Below are 23,062 nucleotides of genomic sequence, written 5' to 3' on the forward strand. Positions count from 1 at the left end.
GTATTTTAGCAAAAAAAAAAAAACACTAAGGTGTATAAAAATAAATAAATAAATAATAATATAAATTAATTAGAACCGCTGTGTGTGTATAAAAATCCTTTTTATGTGTTTATGCTGTTGTTTCTTTTTTTTTATGCTGTTGTTTCTGTCTCTTGAATTCTCTTACCACGCCTTAATCTTCTGTTATTACCGTTATTCTTCGGCTTCGATGACGATGGATCGATCCAGTTCTTGTCTTGTTCCACCGCTTTGTTCCAGCGTTCTTCAAAAATCTGAAGCTCCCATGTTGATTGCCTCCTTATCTACTTTGTTTCATCAAAACCATACGAGTAAACTTATGATGCCAATTCTTTTTCTTCTATCGGCGACAATGTACCTAAGATAGAATCTGATGGAGATTTACTCACCGAGGTTCTCGAATCATGGCCATGTCTCTTGAAAATATCAAACGAAAAAGAACCATAAACATGTGAGCTTCTTTACTTAGAGATCAGAACGAGTTCTTTTTATCTCGGAGTCTTACCTTCTTCTCAGAGTGTCCACTTTCACCTAAAGTTTGAATGCCTTGATGAAATATATACTCACTATCCACGATCCCTACATTCTTCGTTCTGTCTCCCTAAAACCATGCTCACAAGTTGTAGAGAACCAAATGAAAAGTTTCATACAAGAAAATCTTGAATGAGAATTGCTAATTATACAAGAGAAGAAGTTCACCTGTGCACAATACCCTAGTTTCATATCCATTCCCCATCCATGAACCAGATCATTCTACAAAATCCAATACAAAAATGAACTCAAAGTGAAAAAAAATACTAACCGCAAGTGAAAAATTTACCTGTATAAGATTCCAAGTGCAGAACCAAGCAGCTCTTGAAAACACAGGAGCCATTCCTTCAACAAATCTACAAAAAAAAGTGTATCAATTATGTTTATAAACTTTCACAGAAATGATTCATCGCCTACTAAACCATAATTACCCTGTGCAAGGAGGATCCTGGCTTGCATCAGAACAAACTCTATGGCCTCTACTAATGTAAACTCTCCTGTGTTTTTCGGCATCATGTTGTAAAGCAAGTACTAAAAACTTGCATCGCAAACAAACAAAAAATCTCTCATGGATAAATAATTTGAACCTATGAAATATCATTGTGCTAAAACGGACTGTGATTTTGTGGTGGATTCCACTCGAGTTTGAGTCCAAAGCCGGTTGCGATATCTCCAGTCCCTCTGATTTAACTATCTCCAAATACCTTCAGAAAATGGTGTCACACTCATGATTTCTTGCAGTACAAGGATATATTGAAGAAGGTTTTTTAAATAACTGAATTTTACCTCTCTGGTGTGAAATTCTCAACTCCAAGATCCTCATCCCAAACAAATATATAATCATAGATGAATACAACATCAGGATGGAGAAATCGTTTTGCAAACCACCTGAAATCAAGAGAGAAATATTTTATAAAACCAATGTTACACAATTGAACATTAAACTCACACAACATTCTCTCTATGTTATTATCTTCTTTAAAGATGCATACAATGAGGACGCCCATGGAGTCTACCAGAGAATGAGAAAGAAAACAACCATTTAGTCTGGTCCTGTGCAACTATATGTATGGCCTTCGAACTCCATTCCAGATCCCACCATTGATCCATATTACCATCGTAATGGAACAGAACAACCGTGAAATTCGCTGGAAGAAACTGAGAGACGACGCAAGAGCTTTACATTAATAGGAAACCTCTGTTCTTCAGTGCCTAGGAGTTGTAAAATAAAAAATAGCAATACCTTCTTTACAATAGTGTCAACATTACCCTTTTGCTTAATTCCTACGGGTATCGCCAACAAGTTACGGTTAGTCATTTCTACACCCTGTGTTTAACAATCACAACACATATTAAAAAAGTCTTTTAGCTACAGAGATATTCAGTTACAGATTTACAAAAAAAAAGTTACAGATTATGCCACGTTTCTTGATGAAATAGTACTAACCTTTGACCTCAAACTACTAGTAGACCAGAGAGGCTTCAGTTCGAGGTCTGATCTAGGCTGCATGATACCACGCGGCAAGCCTCTTAACTTCTCATCGACTGGTTCTGATTCCTGGATACAGTCCACGACTGAGCGTTACATTAAACTAGAAAATAAGATAATTTTGAGTATCAAAATGTTACCTTTGCCATGTCAAATGGATAACCTGCTTCTTCTAGCTGAAGGATAGATAGAAAAAAAAAAGAGTTTACTTATGAAATAATCAAGTCACCACATTCAAAGAGATCAAAAACGATCGGTTAGAACATTACATCTGTATCTTCGAATTGAATATATGTGGTCTTATACCAAAAGATCAAAAGTGCTGTACATATGAGAGCCAAAAAGGGCTTTATTCTCCACCAGGATTTACTCTGCAAGACTCAAGCATTATGCTGTTCAAACAGTATAATAAACCTAAACACAATCGAGGAGGAGGTTCTACAAAGCAAAACCAAAGCTTACCACATCTTGAGCATTGTTTCTTTTTTTAACTAGTGATGGTTTGATCGACTTCATAGACGACTCCATAATAATCTGATACAGAAGCAAATTCAACCCTAAGACTAGTTTTAGCAACAAAAAATATATATATTTCAAGAATCAGAAAACTCACCACCAGACTGGTGTTCTCCCAAGAACAGAGAACAATAAGACAACTTAACCAGACCGTACTGGTCACTGAACCTCAATCTGTTAGGCCGATTGTTTATACGTTTGCCATATGGTTTAATTTCATCGTAGTAAGTTGCATCAAACATATAGCCAATGAAAATTACCATCTGGTTACTTTACGTGAACTAGAATTGGAGCAAAGTAAAAAAGGTTTAAAATACATCCTAAAATGGTAATAGCGGTAGAACGTTATAGTTTATATTACCAAATATATAAAAGAACAAAGTTTGCAAGTTTTTCTCGTTGATATATAAACAGGTGGTTGACAAGTGATTTTATAAAAGAAGTCACGTTAATTAAATACATTAGTCTCATGGAGATTGAATTAGCCAAAAGTGGAAGTGTTTTAATATGTAACGGTATAAACTTAGATCATTTACCCCGTCATGCAACTTAAGCAATAAACTCAACGTCTCCCTCTCTGATGAGTCCGGTCAGAGAGATCATTCTAGATGTTAATTGTGAGTTTTGATTTGCATATACATTGTTTTGGCTTTGTTTTTGCTATAAATTCACAGCTGTGATTGATAAATATAGATATTGCCAATAAATGTTCTGTGTATCAATGCAACCCAAGTTAAAGTCTTGAATATGTGCTCAAGGATACTAAGGGCATAAACCAGTTTTTTTTTTCTGGATCCTAATGCTATATGTACACATAATAACCCAATCAATATATAGTGATATCATCGGGAAAAAAACAAAAACATCCGATGCCAAAACTCAACTCAGAGTGGTTGGTAGCTCGAATGTTTAGTAATAAGCCAATGCGTAATATACATGATAAAGAAAACAAGTCTTTCAACATTCTTGAATGGAGTTTGAGTTGGAGGGGTCTCTTGATGAGCTATGTTGATGCTGAGACTGTGAGATGTGTAGAGGAGGACGAGGCACGGGCACTGGATGAGCAATGAAAGTAGGGATGTCGTCTCCTGGCATCAATACTGATACTCCGTTCGTGTAAACAGTCATCTGCATATCGATACATCAGAAAATCAGTCAATTCACAACTCATTTCCAACAGAATACAGATATGAATATTATGTTCCATGAGCCAACAAAACATAAGCAAATGAGTGGGGAGAAGACAATGACAGATCTAAAACATGTGTCATTGTTCCCCCAACAGCAGCTCAAGTTAAAGAGGAAGAAAAGGGAAAACATAGTTGGCTTAACTTTACATTTATGGGTCCTCTCATGTTTCTGAATGGTTTCTATCTAAGTCTTTCATCACATGGTTTTGGTCCATGGCCATGTAAAATCAATCATAAATGCCAATCAGTCTTTATCAAAACTAGTATATCTAACAAGAAAACAAGGGATACAAAGGAGGACCCATAGGCCATAATCATACAAGGGAGGAAGGACTAATTCAAGCTTAAGCTCATTTCTCAAAAACACAAATGGGATTTAATCTCCGTTGGTGAGCAATGTTAAGCTACTATTTAGTATCCAAAGAGATGCGATACAAAGAAGTTTACAGGAAACAATTACCACAAGAATATGTCAATGAGGAACAATTCGAGCTTTCTGAGTATGTTCTCTTAGTCTTAAAGATAAGATTAGATTCAAGAGGACCACTGAACACCCAAGAAAGAACATGATTAAACTATAGCATAGGAGGAATGTTAGGTTTCAAGAAAACTTGTGGGGCCAATTATGTTCCTAGGACATGTCAGACACACATGGTTTTAGACTTGGACGTTATACCTCATTATCCATCTTCAACAATAATACTTACAAAGAGAATCAAAATCTTCAACAAACAAAACTTTATTACACTTCTTTCTTGTCTCCTTCGCCATTATGAAGGAGAGGAGTAAAATAAAAACAGAAGATTTATAAATGACGAAAGAAATCAATGAATGCATCACCATATATACATACGTGAATGAGGAAGACATCTTTAAATGTTGATGATGTAAAAGCATGTGCATTGTTGGGTCTCTTTCAATACTCAAAATAGTACACAGAATCAAAGCCTTATAACTTTTTGCATGAACGTGTTCACAAATGAAAACAAGTACAACCCCTCAGACTATAAATGTAATTTTTGAGGACTAATTAATCAAGTCTAATTAAAAAAAACAAAGTTCGAAGATTCAAGGAAGAAAGCATCATTAAAAAAAACTGAAACTCTATTTAGAATCCAATTGTCAAAATCAGATTAGTCAAACTAAGTCAACACTTAACAGTACTAAGCAGACAAGAATGCGACAGTCAAAAGTAAAGTACTTGCCTTTGGAGATTGGTAACCGAGCTTAGATGATGTGCCATTGAACCCGACCCGAGATTCCATACCCAAGAGGATCCGACCAGAAGAGGAATCAGAGTTAGTGGTTGTTGTTCGAACGAGTTTCTCGAAGATAGCCATGACGAGGAACATTGAAATGAGAATGGCTGTAGCTACGAAACCAAAGGAGAATGCACTAACTGAGTCGTCGTCGAATCGTGATATACATGGTTCTTCTCGCCGGAGATTCGTCGGAGCTCCAATGGGCGGCCATGGTTGATGATGGTTCATGCTCGTCTCCAAGCGCTCAAGCTCTCTCATTTCTGATATTTCAAGTTAGTTTGGCCTTTTAAGTGTTGTGAGTTCGTTGAGGTGTGAAAGTTTTGGGATTGTATTAGAAATTGTTTTAAAATTGTAAACTTTTTGGGGACACACATGTTGTCCTTTTATTACACAGCTTTTTAGAGAATTACAAAGAGAATAGTGATGTTTGTTTACTAAAATAGTCAAGTTTAATGAATTTTAGACAGTATATATTATCTTGAATATGTGTAGATTTTTAAGATACAAGTGTATATAAGGGAATCTATAACTTAATTTTCAATATATATTTTAAAACTGTTCTTACCAGTTTTTGAAATCTTTTAACATCACTATGAAATCTTTTTTTTTTTGAAAAAAAACATCACTATGAAATAAACCAATGTATGGTCAATGGTGGGCACAGTGATTAATCATTTTAAGAGCAAAGCGTAAACTCATTACAATCCCAAAATCTATTTTTTTTCTTTGTTAGCTCCCAAATTCTAAATACATCACGTATAATCATTTTGCATGGATTGTTTTGGTGTTCCGGCTCAGACGTTTAGTGGTTTAAATGAGGTTGGTTGCTGGAAAACTCTTAACCAAAAATCTGGCAAGCTCCAAGATTATTCAGATGTTTTGAAGAATTAAAGTTAACAATAAACCTATTTAATACTATTATATTCAAATTCGCTCAAAAAACTAGTGTATTCAAAATGTACAACGTTACCAATCACCCGTAAAATACGTAATCATCTAAAAAAAATAATTGAAAGTACATCCAGTAGAAAAATCTAAAATCTCAACAACAAACTAAACTTCACTATATTTGATTTTATTTGTGATAATTCATGTATATTCATTTAATCAAAATCTCTGATTTCGGTTTTAGTATTTTAACTCAAATTATTCGTTTATTTTATTATTTTGAAATATCAAATATTCTAAAAAATAAGGAAATGGAAAAAGGAATATTTTGATTCGTTGAGATAGTAGGAGACAAAGACCAAACAGTTTAAGAAAAAAACAGAGTAACACTCTGCCCGAAATTTCTTCTTCTTCTGTTATATCTCTTTCTCGTGAAGCCCAATGTAAATTCCTCGCACGGATTCAACTACCCCCAAAAAGCTGAACACTTCTTTCTCTCTAAATCCTCTTTCTTTTATTTCAACTCAAAACCCCCAAAATATCGAAACTTCATCCATTTTCAAAAAGACCCTTTTAAAGATTTTAAAATATACAACAGGTTTTTATTTCAACGTTCTGATAAAAATGAGTCTGGAGGCTGTGAAGAAGATGTTTCGGAGGGTGAAGCAGGCGGTGAAGAAGACCAAGAAGAAGCAGAAACAGACTGTGTTTCAGTATGATCCGTGGAGTTACGCCTTGAACTTTGACGACGGAGGAGAAAATCCTCAGAGAAGATACTCCGGCGACTATAAACACTGCAAGATCACTTTGATTTATGTTGTTTCTGTCAAATTTTGACAAGTTATCTCGTTCGTTTACCGTTTTGAAGCAGTCCACATTTGTTTCAGTGTCTCTACCTCTCTATCTCTGTCTCCTTTTTGTCATTTTCCATCAAACTTTAGCTAAAGATATTTTTTTTTCTAAAAACTTTAACAGTGCTAGTGTTTTGTTTATGTGTACTGCAAAAGATTGAAGGCCTTGGTCTTCTAAGTTCAAGTCAAGCTTCTTAAAATCGATTAAGTTAGGCAACATTTGATATCGTAATATGAATGTGCAAATTCCAATGTGGTAACCGTAATTACTTTGTTGAACACTTTGAAAATATTGTTATCAAAAACCATGAACACATTTTGCCCTTTTGGGTACTAACCGTTGTGTAAATTCTAATGTTCAAAATATATATTTCAAAGATCGTAATTAATTAGTATTTCTTTGACCATTTTGAAGTTATATATGACCTAATGACACTATAATTGGTCAAAATCTTTTAAAAAGAATCAGTTAAGATTTGTTTTCGAAATTTTTAATTCAATTCAAAGTTTGAATTTATGTTTATCAACTAATATATTTTGAATCCAAAAGCGAAACACCATTAACTCAAAAACACTTCTCTATTAAAAATACACACACCATTGGCTCACTAAACTTTTATTAAAAAATGCCAAATTCTTTGTAACATAAAAATTCCAGGTGAAAGATAAATAAGCATGAAAGAAGCTTAGGAAGTACATCAAAGAACAGAGTACAAAATAAACAAAGAAGCAACTTTTGTGGTTCGTTGGTCAAAACACCCAAAACAAACTTCAAAATCAAGAGTGAAACTAACCATTATCAAGAAAAAAAACTATTGAACTAGAGAAACTGAGCTTGCATTTGTATAAAGAGTGAAACTAACCATTATCAAGAAAAAAAATAATATGCAAGAACAATGTGATTGATCTGTATATCAATTTCTAGACATTTAACCTAAAAACATTGTTTCTTAATAAAAAATAGGACTATACACAACATTAAATCATCAAATAAAACAGAGAATCATGTTCTGTCTCCTCCACCACATCTATCATTCAACCAACCAACAATATCCCCACGAACAATCTCAATGTTCTCATCAGTCTCACCGAACAACATCGAATGCATCATCCCTTCGTAGATCTTCAACGTCTTGTCCTCACTCTTCGCCTCCTCGTACAACTCTCTGCTCACCTCAGGATCAGTCACAACATCCGCACTCCCGTGCAACACGATAAAAGGAATCCCCACATCTTTAAGCTTCTTCCCCAAGTAATCCGTAACCCTAAGCAGCTCCATCACCGTTCCCAGCCTCGGCTTCTCCGTATACCTCATCGGATTCCTCCTCGCGATAGGCTTCTTCTCCTCCACCTTGATGCACTTCTCCAGCAGATCCTCCGTCGGAACGACGGCCCACGTCGGAAAGAATCTCGAGATCCCGATCAGGAACTGATCGATCGGCCACTTAGGCCTCACCTTGTCGGAGATTTTGCACATGGGAGCGACGAGGACAGCTCCGTCGAACCCCGACGGATCCGCGAAGTGGATCAGGAGAGAGATCGCGCCTCCCATCGATTCTCCGAAGAGGAACCGAGGCAGGGTTCGGTAGTTAGGGTTCTTCTTCTTGACGGTGTCGATGAAGGAGACGATGTCGGCGACGACGAGGTCCACGGAGGGGACGTAGGCGCGGACGCCGTCGGATCTGCCGTGGCCTTCGATGTCGAGAGCGAAGCAGGCGAAGCCGTTTTGGGCGAGGAAGATGGATGTGGACTGGAACGTCCAGCTGATGTCGTTGCCGTAGCCGTGGACCATGAAGATGAGGCCACGTGGCGGGGGAGAGGAGGAGGAGGAGGAGGAGGGGAGCCACGAGCGGGTGAAGAGGTTGAGGCCTCGTGGGGATTTGAAGTAGGATTTGGAGCCGACGATGCCTTTGAGGTTGAAGTAGTCTTGTTCTGGAGTGTCGTCTCCCCAGAAGTTGATCTCTGGGGAGAGATGGTGCTCGGACATTCGATCTAGTTCGAAGACAGGAGAGATTGGTTTTTTTTTTCTTTTGTGTGTCTTGTGGTTCTGATGAGTGGGTGATGAGTGGTTTAGTTTGACTTTTGAGAACGTTACGCGTTTTACTATTGCTTTTTGTTTGGGCCTTAGGTTCTAACTATTAATTTTGCATTTTGTTTAACTTTGGGCTTAGGAAGCAGGGTCAACAAGTCCGGCCCATGTGAATGTCCTGATTTGTTGGTAAAATGGTAATATTATACCATTTTTAAATTTTCAGATCTTTTTTGGTAAAATGTTAAATTTGGAATATTTTACAAATCACGATACCAAAAGTATACAAAACTAGTTTATTTGTTTTGTTAATTTATCGTAGTTTTCCACGTGAAAAATCTTCCAAGACTCATTCACAAGAGGCTTGTGATATAATAAAATGACTTGAATCTTGAATTATATCGATCAGAGGGATTTATCTCTTCGTACGTAGTGGGCATTTCGCTTAGTGTGTGTATTTTCCACTCAGCCGAGGTAGATGAGGTAAATCCTTCGATCATGCTTTTTTGGTAAAAAAATGTTAAATGTCTGATCATATGTTTCGTACCAGAAAATAATCTAAATTTTTGAACTGAGTTTTATTTCAAATAATATTTTTTTTTATCTAGTAATTCTAGTTGAACCTATAACTGGCCAGTAGAAAAGGAATAAAAACTATTTATAGAAAAACACACTGCGAAGTAAGTACTAATTTTGTCTTCGGATGGTGCCTATCACCTTACCGACTTATGGCCGTTGTAGTATTATGTTGAATATAGTATAAATCTACTAGGTGTTAAAAAAAATAGTATAAATCTATTAGATGACAAAGTGTAAGTAGATTTACTAATAAATATTTCTTTTATATTTCAGATCAATAGGTTTTTCTTTTCATTTAAGATATTTAAGTGTTATAAATATCCTTATAAATTCTATATTTCAAATGAAAAAAGTGCCTGGTAAAAGATTCCATGACCTATAAAATCTCTTGTTTGTTTGTGGATATAGTCAAAAAAGCCTTCAAAATTGATTTGTTATGCGCATTACAAAGTTTGGATGGATAAGAATCACCGGTTAAAAGTGAGATTTTAGCAATAGTTTGACCATTACAACGAAGTTAGAATTTCACTTATCACCATGTCCCATCCAATGGTGTTGTTAAATGACAACTCATCTTATCATCGTGCAAAGTTATCTCTCAATACATGTTAGTATTATATTAATATCTCTGTTTACCTGCATGGAGACACACACTATTAAAACCTTTGAAACTTCACGAGTTTCTTTCAAACCCGGTCCAAGAGTGAAATCATTAAAATTTATTTTTTTTTGGTAAATAATGTTAAGATTAATACCAATTTTCTGAGTTTACATAGTTGTGGCAAACCACTTATTACAAAATAGAAAACAGAAGCAAATTAAGGAGGATAAGAATACATAATCGAAAAGAAGAGCTGCAGCAAAGAAAAGGAGTCTTCAGCACGGGGTGGAACTGAGAGGAGGCGATCTCGCATTAGCCGATCAACTCCTGCATAGACCGCAGCTACAGGAGATGTTGCTTGCCTGAAGATGCGGTTGTTCCTCTCACGCCAAATGCTATAAACTATTACCTGCAGCAAGAGTTTTAAGACCGATCGACCACCCCTATAAGTCACGAACCGCTGGTGGTCAATGAGAGACAGCAAGGAGTCGAAAGAAGCTGGAGTTGTAGGCAGCATCCAGCCAGTGAAGCAATCCCAAACCTGTTTAGAGAAGTCACATGTGAAGAACAAGTGATCATGGGTTTCCAATCCATCAGGGCAGAGAGGACATGCCGCTGGAACGTTCATTCCCCAAGATACCAGCCTATCACGGGTTGGCAACCTTGCTTGAATAGCTAGCCACGTAACAAAGGTACATCGGGGTATCTCCTCCTTGAACCAGATAAGCTTTGACCAAGGAACTGTAGGAGAAACCTGCCGAATGAAGTTCCACGTCCCCTTTGACGAGAATTTTGGCAAATAAGAACAAGGACCATTCCTCCACAAGAATCTGTCCCCTCCACGCGACTCTAAAGGAGCCTCCATTGTGGTTAGAACCAGTTGGAGTGTTTCTGCCTCTTCAGACCTGGCTGGAGGTAGTGACCAGAACCCATTCTGAGTTGCATTGCAAACCGTCGAGTCAAGAGGGATCTGCAGCTCCCTCGGTCCTCTCTCGCCAAACATAGAGACTAGAGGCCCAAAATCAGTCCACCAATCATACCAAAAGCTCACACTTTTCCCATCTCCAATATTACACCTCATCAAGTCGGTCACAAGAGGTCTAACCTTTAGCATCCGCTTTACCGTAGGGGAGAATCTACTGGAGTCTTCTGCAGCAGTCCAGAAACTTTGGCCAACAAATACATTACTCTTGAGCCAAGCCACCCAAATTGATCCTGACTCAGAGAAGAAAGTCCATACTCTTTTAAGCTCAAAGACTGCTTGGAACTCCTCCAATCTTCTAATACCAAGCCCTCCTTCCTGCTTAGGCCTGCAAATATTTTCCCATGACACTCTAGCGCCAGAACCTGCAGTAGTCTTGTTTTTCCAGAGAAAAGAAGCGCACATGGAGTCCACCTTGTTGTAGAACCTTTTTGGCAGAGAGAACACTGAGCTCCAGAAGTTGACCATCCCATAGATCACCGAAGATACTAGAGTAATCTTCCCCGCAAAAGATAGGCTCTTAACAGTCCAGGAGTTGAGCTTAGTGGAGATACGCTCAAGGAATGGCTGCAGCGTAGCGAAAGTGATTTTCTTCGGGTTAAGCGGGAGACCAAGATATCGAGTTGGGAATGTCCCAATTTTAAAGCCAGAGATGTCACTTATCACTGCTGCCTCAGTATTTGTAAATCCACCAAAGAAGATCTCGGACTTCACATCATTCATATCAAGGCCTGTCCACTCCTTGAAGCCTGACATTACAGCCTTCACCCCAGTTATTGAGTGTCTGGATCCATCAGAAAACACAAGGAGATCATCCGCAAACAAGAGATGAGTAATCTTAGGAGTGAAGCACGAAGGATGAAGCCTAATGTGTCTCATGTCTACAGCCTTCTCCAAGAGTTTAGACAACACCTCCATAACCATTATAAAGAGGTATGGAGATATGGCATCCCCCTGTCTCAACCCTTTCTTACCAGGGAAGAACCCAGCAAGCTCACCATTAATTGCAATGGAGAACCTCGGGGAGGAGATGCACTCCCTGATCCAAGTCACGAAGAGTGGTGGGAAATTTTGCGCCTGTAGAATCTTGATAACAAAGTCCCAACATACCGTATCGAAAGCTTTACGGATATCTATTTTCAGCATACTACTGCGATCACAGTTTGGCGACTCATACTTCCTAATCAACTCGGATGCAAGCAAAACGTTCTCTCCTAGACACCGACCCTTGAGGAAGGCAGACTGACTGCGGCTGATAGAAGATTGGAGGATAGGTTTGAGCCGGTTAGCGATAATCTTAGTGATAACCTTATAGACAATATTGCAGCAGCTAATAGGCCTGTAGTCCTTTAGCTTGCACGCTGCTGCATTCTTTGGGATAAGGGCAATAGAAGTCGTGTTCAGATCTCTTAATAAACGACCGTTCCGAAAGAACTCAGCAATGGCAGAGACCACATCGCTGCCCACAATATCCCAAGAAACTCGAATGAATTCCACCGAATAACCATCTGGTCCTGGACTTTTGTTAAGAGGCATTGAGAAAATGGTGCCTTTGATTTCAGCCTCCAGAACCTCTCGTTTCAGGTAAGCATGCTGTAGGTCAGAGCATCTGAAAGTAAGAAGGTCTTGTAGGATATCAACACTAACCGGCGAGGAAGGCATGTCCGTTTGACCCAAAATACTCTGAAAATAAGCAGATGAGTGCGACTTAATATCCTCAATGCCTCCCAATAAGTGATCAGATTCATCAATCAGGTAGTGGATATGGTTAGCGGCATTCCTTTGAGCCACTGTTTTGTGGTAGAAGGGGGTGTTTCTATCACCCACATCAGCCCATCGCACACGAGATCTCTGCCTATAAAATTTTTGTTCCGCATTAAGAAGTATATTCAGCTTTGCCCGCTCCCTATGCTCCTCAAATGCTGTGCTACCATCAGGCTGAGTTAGTAATGCACGCTGTAAACCTTCAACAACCACAGTCTGCTGCTTAACTCTCCCTGAAATTCCACTAAAATGCCTCTTATTTAGATCTCTGAGAACAGGCTTAAGTAACTTCATTCGACGAACCAGCTTGTACTGGTTAGTTCCAACAACTTCAGCCCCTGCCCAAGCGTCTGCAACAGTAGAAGTAAACTCCGGGTGATCAATCACATGATGATAAAATTTAAAAGGCTTACGCCCCCTCCTTCTGATCGAAGGGATCTTGAAGATACACGGAGAGTGATCAGAATGCCCCGGCTGGAGAAAGTCTGCAAAAGAATCCGGAAAGGATGAAGCCCAGTGTTGGTTGATAAGGGCATGATCAATCCTTTTGGAAATGGGATCAGCTTCATTATTATTCCACCAGGTGAAAGGAACTCCTTTAGCTTGCGCTTCAAACAGCTCAGCTTCCTGGAGCATAACGTTCATATCATCAATCCCAGAAGTATCGACAAGGACCTGAGGAAACCCTGAGTGTTGACTTGTCCGGATAATCTGGTTAAAATCTCCCACAACTGACCAAGGATAACTGTTTGCCGGTGAAGAAACTTGAATATTTATAATCTCATCCCATAGCGGTTGCCGCTCTGCCACAGAATTAAACGCATACACAAATGTCACCGTAAGGTGCACCTTCTCTGCCATAATATAAATACCACATGTGACAGCCTGAGCCGAGACACTGTAGACAAAAACTGAGACCGAGGGGTCCCAAACTACTATTATCCGCCCTGAATCGTGGTGGCTATAGTTGCCAAAAAACCTCCAACCCGCAGGGATTGCATTCAAGATCCTATTAACATTATTTTCCTGAATATGGGTCTCTAAGAAAGCTCCGAAAAGAGGTCTCTGAATATTAATCCAGTCTCTTACCAAAAAGTGGCTTCGTGTACTGTTCAGTCCTCTGACATTCCACGCAAAAAACATCGACATAATAAATTAATGGGATTTTGTGACCTTGCGGCCACACCTCCTGCGGTTAACCAGGAAAAAAGGATCTTCTGCGTCAGCAGAGACACAAGAGTCAGTTGTTCCATAAGTGACAACCACCGTAGAACCCGCAGAATCTGAGTTTCCCTGGAGAATCATAGAACCCGAAGCTCCTGGCACTTCCTTAGCAGTAGCAACATCGTCTGATCTCACATCAACTGACCCCACAGTATCTCCAACAGAATTTGTATCTAACTGAACTGATGCCTTATCATTAGCGCACTCAACGCTCAATCCTCCATCTGAGCAGGCCGTAGGAATCCCTGGGTCAATTTCTCCCTCTTCAAGAGTTGAATTTTGAGCTAGATCATCAGCGACCACCGTAGAGGAGCCACTTGCGTTCTCCTTAAGCGAGGGTGGGAGAGGACGGACAGACTTACGTCGGCCCTGTCTCGACTTCTGTCTAGTCTTGGACCTTTGCGCTGCCGGGCTTACTGATCTCTGCTTCTGTCTCTCCTGGCCAGGGGTGAGAACTTTGCATTTCGCACGGAGATGTCCATACTTCCCGCAAGCGTCACACATCATCGGCATCCATGGGTAAGAGACTGAGATATCAACTTCCCTCCCATTAGAAAACCCTGAGATGATGTTCGACGGGAGCTTCTTTGTTAAGTCAACCCGAACATACAGTTTTGCGACCTGAAAGTTCTCCTTCCGTTCAGTTTCAGGCGCAAGAGATACCGGCTTCCCCACCGCAGTGGCTAGCCTACTCAGGCTTTCTTTGTTAAATAACAAATAAGGGACTCCACGAAGCTCTACCGGCACTACTGCATCAGTCAAAGGCACATCTTCAGGGTTAAACTCTGGCGACCAGGGCGCGACAAACATCGGGTAACCAGCAATATTCCAGCATGTTCTTCCCAGCAGAACCTCCCTAGTTTTGATGTTAGTTACTTTCAACAGGAACTCGCCTGGCCCAACATGGTGAACAAAGATTCTTGGACCAGTCTTTGCCCATATAGCGTTGACTACTCCTATGATACGGCCCATAGGAGGAAAATCCCCATGAAATCTCGCGAAGATGAAGTCGCGGAATTCTTCTTTAGCTGCTGCAATGTTATCATCCGGGATGAAGACAAACGGAGCACCTGAGACATGCTCAGCTGGAGTTCCCAACTCTTCCAGAGTAGCCGACTCTTGGAGGAGACTAGCATAACTCTTAACTCCAGCAGATTCCGAACGCGCATCCTGAGTGGGTGCGCTCATAGGTAGACTGATTACAGGCATTCCTGTAGATACCTCCACACCGACAGTGGGAGTAGTGGTGGTTCCAGCCGCCGTGGTGGTAGCCGTATTCACACCCAATGGCGTTTCCGACACTGGGGAGAGAGAGGACGCAGCTGCCAGATCCGGAGATGAGGCAGAATTTGAGAACCCGACTAGTTCCGTATTGTTTGATTTAGCCATCTCAGCCACGTTGGTGGCAGTTACAGCATCAGCACTGGAAGCACTGGCGAGAGAAGAAGACTGCTTCAAAGACTTAACGGATGCGGAGGACTTCAACGAACTCTGGTAACGAGCCAATTTAGACGACCCATTGAGAGACCGGAGAATCTTCTTCTTCTTCTTCTTAGGGGGCATGACAGAGGAGAAAGAGACACGGTGAATGAGAGAGCTCGCCGGAGTGCTTTGAGGCCTATCAACGGAGAAGACGCACGGATCTAGGGTTTCGTCTTCACAATCGCACAGAAAGGGGGCGCGTGGTGCGCGTGTTGTAAACTTTCCTATATCATTAAAATTTATTGTTTAGCGAAATCGGAGTTTTAACTTTTTAACATATGAAAGGATATTTATTTTCTAATATTTCCCATCGCCTCCCACGAGATTGTATTATGAGTACTTTTAGTAGGAGTCTCAACCCAAATCTCTTAAATGTATCTATAATTTTTTTTGTTAAATGTTTAAAAAAGTTATAATCTGTACCACTATTTTATTAATAATATGCATATTTATATTTATATTACCTAAAGAATGACAAGTGCATCGTTAAGTCTCTGAAGAGTTTCTTACAATAAAATAATTAATAATAATATTAATTAAGAAAGCAAAAAAGAAAGAAGCGAACAATCAGCTCTCTCCCAAAAAACCATAACCTTCCATCAAGAAGATTTTGATCAAAGTATCATCATTTAAATGGAAACTATAAAGAGCTTCTTACTGCTGCTAATAGCCTAACAATGTTTTCAGTGGGAGCCGGAGTTCTCCAAGTTTTATTTATATATATATACTAGGTAGAGACCCGCCCCTTGGGCGGGGTAAACATATATAGAAAATAGTAAAAGTTTATTTACCTCTTAGTTTTGTTATTTCCATTCAGCAAAAGTAAAAAAAAAACTTAGGTGATGATTGTTTAATTAGATTTTAAATTTTAAATTTTAAATTCTGGCTTTTAGATTCTAGGTTTTGGTTTTTGTTTTTATTTAATTTTGGATTTTTTTGTACTTTTTGGTTTCTTTAAAGTTTGATTAGTAATTTACATAATTTAAAAGTTTGCTTATCATTCTTAAGAAATTCACTTATAAGTTAATTTCCTTTTTAAACAAATATGTAAACTTTACTTTATTTTTAAATAATTAATTTTGGTTTTTGACCATTTTTAAAAATAATATAATGTTTTCATATTATATATGTTAACAAATTATTTTTACGAAAAAATATTGTGTATGTTTTAAAGAATCCATTCCTTAAAAAAAACTTGATTGGATGATGATTAAAAATTTGGTTTTTCTTTTTTAAACTAATAAGAATATTATTAATAAAATTCATTATTTTGAACATATAAAAATAATATGTTCTGTGTTTTATATATAATTGAATTAGAGCTGTTAGAAGCTATTATATGCACATTTCAGAATAGTCAGTGTATATGTTTCATTAACATATTTGATATCATTAGCACTAATACAACAAAAATTCAATGAAAACAAAATTCATGAAAGAAGTAGAATACATAAAAGGTACGAATCGTAATTAAACCAAAACTTAAGACTAAACTATAAGATAGTTTCAATGATACGAACTTAATTCCACAGCTTCTCATCATTCATTTCTCCAACCGCGTCAACCATACTTCTCTTAGACTACACATACAAACATAAGATCTTCACACGTTGATCACAAAGGCTAGAAAGAAAGTTACTTACATTTCAACTCTTTTTTTTATCAACTCTTAGCTTCAATCTTATTCAATGCAACTTCAGATGTACCATTCTGCAATGTCAGTCCATTTCAGCAAGAAAGTTACAATTTACAGCCCAGCAAAAAAAAAATGTATTACACTGATGAGCAGAACTTTACTTGAATTTCACTTTTATATAGACCACGATTATGAAATTGCAACACTTGCTTCTGGTACATCAAGAGATTAAAGTTCAAAGTTTTTATGATCGCAAGTACAAATTTGTATACAAAAGAGCTGTCAATCTTAAGAAAAATAAAGTTCTATCAACTAAAAACCAATCTTAAGAACAACTGAATGAGTGATATAATGAGTTTTTGACTTCTAAAAGCAAAATTCTAAAGTAAAAGCCATCACACTCAAAACCTAAAGCATAGATTCAAGGACATTCATCCTGTGCAAAATGTCACTATGACTGCAGAAGGATTCATTACCCTGACTCTAAGTTGATAGGTTCTCATCAGACAAAGTAATATAGTTAACACAAAACACAATGTGTAAAATAAACATGGGCGTGGGTTATCAACCAGCACTAAAGGATATAATCATCTAATTACATAAGCAACAAAAAACGGCAACATATAATACAGAGCAACTAAATCTTCGTTTATATAGAAGAATTGACCAAAACTTATTAATGACAAGCAAATTTATTTAGGAAAGTTAATATATGTAATTAACTAAATACATATAATCCCCTTGATTACAGTGAATGATTCGTTACTATTGTGTAAATAATATAATTTCTTAGTAAGGATTACCTTATTTCCGATTTATTGTTGAGCTATAGTAGGAAAAAGAATAAATTAAATATACATAATCACCAAATAACTTGCCCACTAAATATGGAAGAAATCTATAAGCATTGACTATAAAATTAACGTGTGGACAGAGCTCAATTTTAACTATATGCCGTCTTTATGATAATTTTCATTTCTTTCCTTATTTCGTTCCTCTGATTTTAACCGCTTCAATCAAATTTCCGTGTTGATCAAGTGTGTTGCATAAAATATTCGTAGTACTTAAGTGTTAAGACTGTTATAAGTTTTTTAATCAGAGATATCAATTAAACTTCCAGTATTAGATGGACGTATATTCATTCTCGGGGATTTCAAATTTCAATTACAATCTCGATAACACTTTGAGTTGCATGAATTTTAAGAATCTGCAGATTTTAGAAAACCTTGAAAATAAACATTCATTACATTATTTTCCTGTAACAATATAAAGATAAATGAATGAAATGAACAGACTATGCTGATGCTGATGTAAATGACTGAGGTTTAGAAATCTCAGTAAAAGTGAGCAAACAACACATTAAGCTCAGAGAAATGTTGGAGGTTTTAAGAAACTTAATTCGCTGAGAAGCATTCTTTTATCCACTTTAGTATTTAGTATTGATATATTCTTAGGTTTAAACTAATCTTGTAAACTTATCTTGTAAATATACTTGAAAAAAGTGTAGCTTTGAATTGTTATTGTAAGTCATATGATCATAAATTATAACTTAGCTATGTAAAATTCGTTTACTGTTGTGGTTGGATTCCAACAGTCTACTTTTTTTACCTTCGTATGTATTTTTGTGGACGTTCTCTAATCAACCTAATCTTCTACAGGTCTGGATTTAAAAGTGCTATTATATGAAATTAATCAAGGGCGTATTGTTTTCAGTGGGAGAAGGAATCACGTGTTAGAGACAACACAGTAATAATAATATAACAATACAATATGATGAATTATAAGTATCGAAGCATTTTTGTATAAAGACATACCAATGGCATACTTAGTAATTACTCTAGATATTAGTGGGCATAAATAAAAGGTAGCCGAGAAGAATTTTCATGCTGACACATCAGCAAATGGCATGCTTGTAAATATATTACATTTTTAAGGTTATTCTTTGTTTTTGCTTCCCTATTAATAATAAGGAGATTAACATTAGTATTTAATTGCTAATTGTCAAAAACTAAGAAAAATCCAATCGAAAATATCTAAAATTATCCCGTCGTATCAGACTCAAGTCCAACGAGTCATTATGTATTTTGGTCTCCTACAAAATTTCTGGTACCTATCTTAAATTAGTCAAGTGAAGTAGGTTAGGTAGGTTTGTCTCAAACTCAGCTGAAAATTAAAAATGTTTATTTTATATCATGCAATTATCCGTAAACAATATTGTTATAGCTTATAAGTGATTGTGGTTGTAGTATTTGAAATCAATCATAAAAAGGTTTTTGCATTGTTTTATAACTTTTACAAATCACAAATTATTTTCAGTGGTTACCTTGTTTTGACAAAATTTCCATTTGTGACCACGGTAATATTTATAAAATACAATTATCAATAATGTGTAAACTGCGAACACTTACTTTGTTAAACATCGATATGGTTATACTGTACATATTTACCGCGTTTAAACTAATACTATAACTATAAATAATTCTAAAACATGAACAATATTTTTCGTCCGAAAAAACAGTATTGCCGCTGAACTTTTTCTTGCATTCGACTCTAATTGACACCTAATAAGCATAACAGTATTGATGTGATGAGTAATAGAATACGAATAATTATATCGACGAATGGTTTATGTCATAGAAATGGCTAAGGAATGTAGCATAAAACCTAAGTTTCTGTAGGTCCAATGGTTGTGGATCGCATAGGGCATGTCTCTAGTAGACTAGCAATACTGTGTTTAAATTCCATATGCTCTTATAATCCTTCAAGTACTCATTAGAAAAGGTAGAACCTATACCTTCTATCTTTAATAGTGACGATTTAACACTTCATCTTCCTTCTCTCTTTTAGTGCGCAATATATACGATACTAATTAATTAGCACTAATAATCTCATTTCTTTGCTAAATTTTCCGTAGTCAATGGGTAAACATTTTTCTCTTCCATAAAAGGAATCTATGGATAAACTTGTGGCTATCTATCAGCCCTTGTATGTCCGATCTTATTTATAAGTTCGTATGGAGTTTATTTACTTGTTCTAAACTTCAAAGATATGAACATCCCACCTAACAAAAAAAATGTCTAAAGCACTCTTTTTAACTTCTTCACGAATTCACCCTCGTAATAATCAATCAATCTTTTACTTAGGCGGTGTCTAGTGATTTACAAAACCAAAACTCTTTCTAGGATTAGTTAACGATGAGATAATATGGTACGTAGTCTTATACGTCATCACCTTGTAGAGGACTAGAGGCCATGGCCATGCCGCTGTGGAATTCCTAATATTTTTTTCTTGATTTTCTTTTATCAAATGATCCACCAATAGGATCTCAACGTGTGCGTCATTATGGGATGTCTTTGTCCTAGATCACTTAAGAACACATTGACCTATTCACAAATTGTCTAGAAACAATTCCCCAAAATCTATTGGCCAATAAGGTTATTACAATTACACGTTTCGGTCTTTAATATTATTCATAGTTAAGTGGATATATATCCCGATATTATAGTTCTGAGAATCATATAAGTGGACATACATTGGCCAATATGGACTCATGGAGTCGGGTCTAACAGTTTAATTAAGCGGTCCCCATATATGTTGAACACAAACTATCATTTTTAATCTTTAACTTGTGTTAATCACCTAAAAATAAAATAAATAGCAATACAACTATTTGAAGGTGATTAGATAATTCATTAGCTCGTATTGTAGTAGTATAATATAAGTATAAGTATGTTCCAAGCTAGTGTCCATTCACCAATGCAAGGGATCCAAGTAGGATGGATTATTAACTAATGAATCTATACTTTAAGATTCAACAATATATTGTCAAGCCCTTTCTCAAAAAAAAGAAGATTTTAACCAATTTTTAACCGAAACATTACAACCAGCAAGGCAATGACTAATGGTATACCACTTTTACAGAGGTTTTTTTTTTGGCTATAACACTTTTACAGAGGTTCGAGAGCCAGACTATTCTTTTTTTTCTTTTGGAACTCCAAGAGCAAGACTATTCATAATTACTAATTAGTGACAAGGGAAGCTAATCCATGAACCGCTAGTTGACGTATATACTGATATACAAAGATTATAAGTATACTTGAGCATGCATTTCTTTCACTATATTCTTCTATTGACACTTTTACATACATATACACATTACCTTCCCAACAAAAAGACAAAAACAATTGATTGAAAAATGTAAATCAAAAATGAAACGTAACGTATATAATCCAGACATGATTTCCCTCTCATTCCTCATCAACCAAAGTTGGAGTCCATGTCATAACCATTCAACAAAACACTTTTTTGTTTCTTTTTCTAGTTTTTTAAATGTGAAAATCTACTTTTCACTTGAGAAGTCATGTACCTAAACTATTGCAGGAACGAAAAGCTGTCAATTTGAAACTATAGAAGAGTAAAACGCATGCTAAACAGCCATGGATCACCTGAAAATATATTATAGTTTTCGACCAACGTGATTAAATCTCCAGTGGCATAGTGATTGTGTACTAAAGTTTTTAGGGTATTCGTATTGAGAGTCTCTCAACATGAGTCTTCCGTTAAAAGATAATAATATTTAGTTTGACAGTTTCTCAAGTTTAAAAACTCATACTAAAGTCTCTCACTCGTGATGCAAATGGCCTTAGATAGTTCTTGTTTCAGTTCTTCTTGTGGAACTACTTCGTTGGTGGCAAGAAAATAATATTTGATATATTTTCTATATGCATTAGATCTTCATCATTCTATGAATTTCATATCTTGAAAAATATTAATTACATCAAATTAAATTCAAGAATCCCAACGGCGCACAAGGTTCACCACAAAACTACATTTTCTTCGTTGCTAATGATGAGGTTCTTATGGATTTATATAACCTTTTTATGTATAGAAAACATTTTTGAAAAAATAATATGAAAATTAAAGGGCACCATCAATTTGGAATATATACCTCCATTTGCCTTTCTCAACAGTCAATTCTTGCTCAAAGATGTTGTAACGTGACATGTCTCCTTTTTCTATGAAATAAATCATTTTTTTTTCTTCTGGAATATCCTCATCGTATGTAACCTAGGAGTCTATGACGTTAGCAATAGTTGCGACTTGTGAGAAGTTCATCGTTGAGTTGAATGCAAAAAATTGACTATGACATAATGGTTAAACTTATTCATATAAATAGTTCCTCTAAAACTTATTATATTCAGAAATTGATACAAATGTGATAATATAATTTTTCTATTTTAGAAGAATAATAGAAATGTTACTTTTTACTTCTATAGTTAGAGATAAAAAAATACATTTATCTATGTTTTTCCTATAAATAGAGAAACTACTATATTATAAAAGCAAAATGTGACATATAATTGGGGGTACTTATAACATCTACGTCTCTATATTTTCTCTGAAATATGGGTTTTTTAACGTATGATTCTATGATATAGTTTTTCTATTTTAGATAATAGAATTTTACTTTTTACTTATATACTTAGAGATAAAAACACCATTTATCTATGTTTTCCCTATAAATAGAAAAATTACTCTATTTTAAAAGCATGCATTTGAGCAAATTAATAAAGATTATGTATGTTAAAAAATATATAGTAAATAGATTTGAGTTAGAAATGGTCTTAGACCATGTACAATGGTTTTAACATCTTCCCCATTTTCAACAGTTTTATTTTCCATTTTAATATTTCAGATCATCTTTTTTCTCTTCCAACTAATTTATTCAACATTCACTTTATTTTAAACCTTTACAATGGTTTTTTTTTTAAAACCAACATTCTACCCACAACTTTTAATTCATATTTTTATTTTTATAACATAATAATTTAAAATTAATAATAAACTTAAAAACTAAAATAGCATAACTTTTAATAATATTTTCTTTGAATTATTATATTTATCTTACTTTTTAACAAAATCAATATTAATAAAATAATTAAAATTAAAAATATATTCATTTCTAGTTAATTATAATGAAAATAAATTTTTAATATCCAAATGAAACGAGAGTGGTCTAT

General features: G+C 36.2%; 4 protein-coding genes across 5 annotated transcripts; 1 reads left to right on the forward strand and 3 right to left on the reverse strand.

Annotated features, from left to right (window-relative positions):
- Positions 1-81: 81 nt before the first annotated feature.
- On the reverse strand, positions 82-2,763 carry LOC108819663 (uncharacterized). Of its 2 annotated transcripts, XM_018592716.2 has the most exons (15): positions 2,652-2,763; positions 2,501-2,572; positions 2,308-2,409; positions 2,179-2,214; positions 1,997-2,107; positions 1,793-1,876; positions 1,589-1,707; positions 1,336-1,437; positions 1,137-1,253; positions 981-1,046; positions 839-905; positions 718-771; positions 524-619; positions 408-434; positions 82-302 (listed from the first exon to the last, which is right to left on the reverse strand). In XM_018592716.2, the coding sequence occupies exons 2-15, from the start codon at positions 2,564-2,566 to the stop codon at positions 132-134; spliced, it is 1,218 nt and encodes a 405-aa protein (XP_018448218.2). In that variant the 5' UTR covers positions 2,567-2,572; positions 2,652-2,763; the 3' UTR covers positions 82-131. The 2 variants fall into 2 exon arrangements, with proteins under 2 accessions (XP_018448218.2, XP_056852505.1); XM_056996525.1 differs by having other exon boundaries at positions 981-1,253.
- A 533-nt stretch (positions 2,764-3,296) lies between these two features.
- On the reverse strand, positions 3,297-5,378 carry LOC130501690 (uncharacterized). Its single transcript, XM_056996524.1, has 2 exons — positions 4,950-5,378; positions 3,297-3,682 (listed from the first exon to the last, which is right to left on the reverse strand). The coding sequence occupies exons 1-2, from the start codon at positions 5,262-5,264 to the stop codon at positions 3,512-3,514; spliced, it is 486 nt and encodes a 161-aa protein (XP_056852504.1). The 5' UTR covers positions 5,265-5,378; the 3' UTR covers positions 3,297-3,511.
- An 891-nt stretch (positions 5,379-6,269) lies between these two features.
- On the forward strand, positions 6,270-6,949 carry LOC108821388 (uncharacterized). Its single transcript, XM_018594427.2, has one exon. The coding sequence runs from the start codon at positions 6,519-6,521 to the stop codon at positions 6,729-6,731; it is 213 nt and encodes a 70-aa protein (XP_018449929.1). The 5' UTR covers positions 6,270-6,518; the 3' UTR covers positions 6,732-6,949.
- A 611-nt stretch (positions 6,950-7,560) lies between these two features.
- LOC108818888 (caffeoylshikimate esterase-like) lies at positions 7,561-8,814 on the reverse strand. The gene has a single exon (XM_018591838.2). It carries the CDS (start codon positions 8,730-8,732, stop codon positions 7,749-7,751), a length of 984 nt encoding a protein of 327 aa, XP_018447340.2. The 5' UTR covers positions 8,733-8,814; the 3' UTR covers positions 7,561-7,748.
- Positions 8,815-23,062: the final 14,248 nt, after the last annotated feature.

This window comes from Raphanus sativus, unplaced genomic scaffold, assembly GCF_000801105.2.
Source record: "Raphanus sativus cultivar WK10039 unplaced genomic scaffold, ASM80110v3 Scaffold0256, whole genome shotgun sequence".
Taxonomy (NCBI): Eukaryota; Viridiplantae; Streptophyta; class Magnoliopsida; order Brassicales; family Brassicaceae; genus Raphanus; species Raphanus sativus.

Excerpts from the sequence above, each read along its gene's own strand:
- LOC108818888 (XM_018591838.2), bottom strand. The coding sequence starts at position 8,732 with ATGTCCGAGCACCATCTCTCCCCAGAGATCAACTTCTGGGGAGACGAC.
- LOC108821388 (XM_018594427.2), top strand. The coding sequence starts at position 6,519 with ATGAGTCTGGAGGCTGTGAAGAAGATGTTTCGGAGGGTGAAGCAGGCG.
- LOC108819663 (XM_056996525.1), bottom strand. The coding sequence starts at position 2,566 with ATGGAGTCGTCTATGAAGTCGATCAAACCATCACTAGTTAAAAAAAGA. Across the intron at positions 2,215-2,307 it reads TTCAATTCGAAGATACAGAT|CTAGAAGAAGCAGGTTATCC; the intron begins GTAATGTTCTAA and ends TCTATCCTTCAG. Across the intron at positions 1,708-1,792 it reads TTGACACTATTGTAAAGAAG|TTTCTTCCAGCGAATTTCAC; the intron begins GTATTGCTATTT and ends GTCGTCTCTCAG.
- LOC130501690 (XM_056996524.1), bottom strand. The coding sequence starts at position 5,264 with ATGAGAGAGCTTGAGCGCTTGGAGACGAGCATGAACCATCATCAACCA. Across the intron at positions 3,683-4,949 it reads TCGGTTACCAATCTCCAAAG|ATGACTGTTTACACGAACGG; the intron begins GCAAGTACTTTA and ends ATCGATATGCAG.